Source organism: Mytilus trossulus, chromosome 3 (genome assembly GCF_036588685.1).
Source record: "Mytilus trossulus isolate FHL-02 chromosome 3, PNRI_Mtr1.1.1.hap1, whole genome shotgun sequence".
Lineage (NCBI taxonomy): Eukaryota > Metazoa > Mollusca > Bivalvia > Mytilida > Mytilidae > Mytilus > Mytilus trossulus.
In genome coordinates, this window is record NC_086375.1 from 61,107,314 (window position 1) to 61,113,308 (window position 5,995).

At 33.1% G+C, this 5,995-nt stretch overlaps 1 protein-coding gene across 1 annotated transcript in view; it reads left to right on the forward strand.

The window, feature by feature from the left end:
• Positions 1-5,331, forward strand: part of LOC134710923 (von Willebrand factor A domain-containing protein 5A-like) — a 28,675-nt gene extending 23,344 nt beyond the window's left edge. Inside the window, exons 11-15 of the mRNA XM_063571339.1 lie at positions 62-224; positions 715-821; positions 4,046-4,171; positions 4,727-4,846; positions 5,083-5,331. Coding sequence (XP_063427409.1) covers positions 62-224; positions 715-821; positions 4,046-4,171; positions 4,727-4,846; positions 5,083-5,331 — 765 coding nt within the window. The remainder of the gene's footprint in view (positions 1-61; positions 225-714; positions 822-4,045; positions 4,172-4,726; positions 4,847-5,082) is intronic.
• The last annotated feature ends 664 nt before the right edge of the window (positions 5,332-5,995 follow it).

Here is a 5,995-nt window from a genome sequence, read left to right on the forward strand (position 1 = left end):
ATTATTAATCAGTACCAGTCTAATATTTCATTTATTCTTTTTTGTTTGCATTTCTTTTCAGAAATCTGTTGAAGGGTCAGTAACTCTGAAAGGTTTTATTTCGGGAAAACAACTTGCTCATACTATGGATATCAAAGCCTCATCTTATATACATCCAGATTTGCCTGTTCATCGTGTGGCTGCAAAACACCAAATTAAAGAGCTAGAAAAAGGTCCATTATCAGGTAATAATCTACAGAAATATTTCCATACTTTTTTGCTGACTTTTGTCATTGTTTTTTGCGGATATCGAAATTGTGTGTTTTCTGGATTATAAATAAAAGATAATGTTTCAAAAAATAGAATTTTAATGAGCTGTACAGAAACCACTTATTACAGACAAAGATTGTTTATAGTCACTTTTCTTGTTAAATGTTCAAGAGTTTCACTGAACTAGAACACATTTTGTTAAGGGGCCAGCTGAAGCCAGCCTACGGTTACAGGATTTTCTTGCTGCGTTGGAGAACACTTTGTAGGCTTGGACTGTTTCTGTCCTTCGGTCGGGTTGTTGTCTCTATGACATTACCCATTTTCATTCTCAATTTTATTAGTTACTGTGTGAATTTTAATGGTTTTAGGGGTAACATTTGGAAAATAATTTTATTTGATTTTTGTCCTTGATCATTGTGAAAAATACAAAATGTGTGTTATAAAAAGATTGTATTTTTTTTACAGACGACACTAAAAAGAAAATCATCATGATAAGTACAGCAGCCAAAATCATATCTAGATTCACAGCCTTTGTAGGAGTGGATGTGCAAACAAAACTCCCAGTTACTTATGTGAGTATATTCAAAACATCATTTGATTATAATGAATAAAATATTGTGTTATCTCAATGTCACATTTTCTTTATAAATTTTGGTTTGTATACCACTTGTTGTCGTTTAATGTCATTCAAACAATTTGTCCTTCTGAAAGCTAATAGTTGTCAAATGTTTTAGCATTCAACATACATTTCCTCCACTAAAACTACTGAGCCAACTATCAAGGCTGGTATGTATGCCTTGAAAAAATTAACACCGGGCTCAAATGCAACTTCAGTTGTGTTGTTTAAAAAACTGTTCTCGAAAGCAAATTTTTCATGGTTGCAAAAATGTTCAGCATTTCAAGATCATTAGGAACACATCGGCTAGCATCTTTGAAATGGAAATTCTGTACATCAGTTTATGATTATGACTTGCAGATAGAGTCTTGGTTTGTTAAAAAATAATCAAACCATAACTCAGAAGCTCATTTATTTTAAAAATCGTATGTTGCATCATGTGGGCAAAATTTGTAGGTATAGAAACTATCTTTCTTTCCTAATTATTATGACGACGATCAGCAAAACAAACATTATGTCTAATTTCATGTATACATTGTTTTATATTTGGTCGGGTTGTTGTCTCTTTGACACATTCCCATTTTCCATTCTCTATTTTATTAGCCTAAAATATATATCTCATTTTAAGCTCAACTGGCCCAAGGTCCAGGTGAGCTTTTCCCATTACTTTGCGTCCGTCGTCTGTCGTACGTCGTCCGTCGTCGTTAACTTTTACAAAAATCTGCTCTTCTGAAACTACTGGGCAAAATTAAACCAAACTTGGCCAAAATCATCATTGGGGTATCTGTGTCTGGTGACCAGGCCAACCAACCAAGATGGCCGCCATGGCTGAAAATAGAACATGGGGTAAAATGCAGTTTTTGGCTTTTAACTCAAAAACAAAGCATTAAGAGCAAATCTGACAAAGAAGTAAAATTGTTTATCAGGTCAAGATCTATCTGCCCTGAAATTTTCGGATGAATCGGACAACCCATTGTTATGTTGCTGCCCCTGAATTGGTAATTTAAGGAAATTTTGCTGTTTTTAACCGGATTTTTGTGACAAAAATTTCGGTAATTGATTTGGGGATGTACGGCGGCCGGGCGGTCGGGCTGTCGGGCAGTCGAGCGGCCGGGCAGGCGGCAACCAAATGTTATCCGTGCATTTACTCATGAACCGTTCAACCAAACATTTTAAAATTTTAATATGTTGTTACTGACAACAAAATGAAGGTCAAGTTCAATACTGACAATATTGACTTTTACCGTTCAGGAGTTACGGTTCTTGAAAGTTTAAAAAATGTAGTGTCCGTGCATTTACTCATGAACCGTTCAACCAAACCTTTTAAAATTTTAATATGTTGTTACTGACAACAAAATGAAGGTTATGTTGAATAATGACGATTTTGACTTTTACCGTTCAGGAGTTACGGTTCTTGAAAGTTTAAAAAATGTCGTGTCCGTGCATTTGCTCATGAACCGTTCAACCAAATCTTTTAAAATTTTAATATGTTGTTACTGACAACAAAATAAAGTTCAAGTTCAATAATGACGATTTTGACTTTTACCGTTGAAGAGTTACGGTTCTTGAAAGTTTAAAAAATGTCGTGTCCGTGCATTTACTCATGAACCGTTCAACAAAACCTTTTAAAATTTTAATATGTTGTTACTGACAACAAAATGAAGGTCAAGTTCAATAATGACGACTTTGACTTTTACCGTTCAGGAGTTAAGGTTTTAGAAAGTTCAAAAAATTGTGTTTCCCGAGTATTAGTGGCAGATTATACAGCAGAATGGGATTCATTAACTTTAGAAGCATTCTATTATTGATAAAGGTAATACTATTTTTTTATTTTTTGCTATTTACTGTGCATGCAATCTCCATCGTGGCACCTTGTACAGTTTGAGATTTCAACAAATTTCCTTCAATGGTAATTGTGTGTATTTCTGCATGACTTATGGATTTTGGCCTTAAACATTAAATCTCAGACTTTACTGAATGTGATACTTTGCCTTCTTTCCTGCTTTATATTCAAATTTCATTAGATATATAAATAAATATATTCACTACTATTCACTATTTCATTTACACTTGCATGCATAAATGTTATATACAATGCTATCACACGTGCCAGGTATCACATTGCATGGTTTAGTCTCAATATGTAGTTTTAATTGTATTGCATATTTAGATCCTCCTTGTGGTAAGGTGCTGGTAACACTCATTCACCTTCACATTTATTTATTTTTTAAAATTAAGAAATTGTAATGTTAATGTTACTTCAGCTTTGTTAAAAATAGTATTTGTTTTATTAGAATGTGCATCAGTGGCCAAATTAACCATGCTTTATATGTCTCAACATTTTTTTTAATTTCTTACCTGTTTAGATATAAATGACATCACTTCACCTGTCAAGCTTATATCATCCAGCCATGCTTTATTTCAACCATCATCATACTTTAAATTTTATTGTAACATATGAACATGTTTACTGTTTCTCATTTAGCACTTTTACATATTTTGTTTGCAATACATGTATTGTCATGCACTTGACATAATCATTATAAAATATATTAAATTATGGTTCTGAATTAATTCTGGTTCTGAATTTTAATAAATGTAACACTGTTGATTACATTAGCTTGACAGATGTAGATTGTTCCTGCTGCAATTGGACAAATATAATGGTTTATTTCTTTTATACAGTGGATCATAATAACTGTAGTTATATCCAGATGTATATTCCTCTACAAATGCAGACACTGAAGGGATTAGTCTGCAAATTACACACACTTTAATGGCTCCAGTGAGCTGGTTTTTCATGGCATCATATGCTGGTTATTTTAGCTCACCTGGCCATTCACTAGTATAAGCCTTTTTCATCACTTTGACTCTGTTTTATGTTTGTTCATTTGAATACATCCATCTGTTTACATTTCACATTTGTATCTCCTTTCCTAAACAGATTTGTCAATTTCAACCAAGTTCTGAATCAAACCATGTAATAATGGCACTTAAAAGACATTGAATAAGAAAATATTGATTATTAAAATACCTGAATATAGTAATTTCCCATGTGAGCAATTCATGGTTCTTGTAGTTTATAGTTATATAAGACAATTTGCATGCCCCCTATGGACCTACCACATCAGGATTGTTGCACTCTAATACAATTACTTTAATTAATTTTTCTTTATTCAGATAATTGAAGGGGTGAATAATATTAAAAGTTCTGCCACCAAAGCAAAAGGGGTGTCACTGCAAATAGTGGTCATGCTTTTCAAAGTAAAGAAAAATGGGAAAGTTTCAGAAGAGCATATGAATACTGTCAGTAATTTGACAGATGAAATCACAAATTTGGATTTGGATGAACGATGTAAATCATAATGCTGATTCAGTTAAAACCAATTTAACAAAAACTGATGAAGAGTTAAAGGAGGCGCAAAAGAAAATTGAGGCTTTGAGGAATGAAAACCTAAGTTTAAGGGAAAAAATTTCTCAGGCAAGACGTGACCAATATGAGGCACAAAATGAATGCAAAAAGTTGAAAAGAGACCTTGATTCTAGCCAGGAAGTTCTTCATGCAATGTCGTTTGATGAAGACATGGATGATTTGAATGACTCAGCTGCACAACTACCATCCAATACAGACTCACAATAATTGATTATCACAAACTTTTTGTACTAATTTAATTGTTGTATATGCACATATATGTAAATCTGATGTATTTTATGAATCATCATTATCAATTTTATTAATTCACAAATAGTTTATCAAAATCTGGCATTAGGCTATTTTTTTCTCTTCATTTTTCACTAATAATACTTAATCATGTGACATTGTATCTGGCTTAGGCTATAATTTTTCTTCACTTTTCACAGAAACTAGGTACAGAGAAATCCAAAGACATTCCAAGACCAGCATCTCAACAACTATTTCCTGTGGCCAATCCCAACTCACAAAGTGAACAGCCAACAACTTCCAAAATTGACAGCCAAAAGGTTAGTACAGTTTATATACAATTTAAACCTGGACTTACAGTGGCAAAAAGACAGAAAAGATACTGCAGTAAAAAAAGAGAGAAAAACTAATAAAACAAATGAACAAAAAAATACATGCGACAGGAAAAAAAATAGAAAATAGATGGGGTATACAAAATTATGTTGTACTATATATTGTCTATTATTACAGTTCCCTCAACTAAATGGATCATAGAGTTCTTTGTTTATCTTTTCAGAAAAATAGAAAAATTCAGGATACTAATTTTTTTGAGACCACTTCTGCTACAGATATTCCAACAGAACCTGCAAGAACCAAAGAACTGAATTGGTTCTGTGAATATTTAAATGATCAAGACATGAGAAATATCCATAAGAAAAGTGTATACAGTCCAAAACATTCTAAAAATTTAAATGCGTCTCTTCCAGGACTTACACAACAAGAACTAAACAATTTATCTAGAAGAAAAAAAGGCAGGGTCCTCTGAATAGACAGACAGAAAATGAGAATAGGAATTTAACTCGCAAAGAACGACGAAGCGTACCTGAGGTTAAGGATCAGGAAAATGCTAGAAGAAATGAAACTCGTTCCATAGACGAAGTATACCTGAAGTTAAAGAACAAGAAAGAGTGAGGAGTAATATGAATCGTCGAATACGACGCAGTATGCCTGAAGTTAGAGATCAGGGTAATGCTAAAAGACAAAAAAACTCGTCAAGATAGACGCAGTATACCTGAAATTAAAGAACAAGAAAGATCTAGAAGTATTATAACACGTCAAAAACGACTCAGTATACCTGAAGTTAGAGATCAGGGTAATGCTAAAAGACAAAAAACTCGTCAAGAAAGACGCAGTATACCTGAAATTAAAGAACAAGAAAGAGCTAGAAGTATTATAACACGTCAAAAAAGACGCAGTATACCTGAAGTTAGAGATCAGGGTAATACTAAAAGACAAAAAACTCGTCAAGAAAGACGCAGTTTACCTGAAGTCAAAGAACAAGAAAGTGCTAGAAGTAATATAACACGTCAAAAACGACGCAGTATACCTGAAGTTAGAGATCAGGGTAATGCTAAAAGACAAAAAACTCGTCAAGATAGACGCAGTATACCTGACGTTAAAGAACAAGAACGTGCTAGGAGTAATATAAC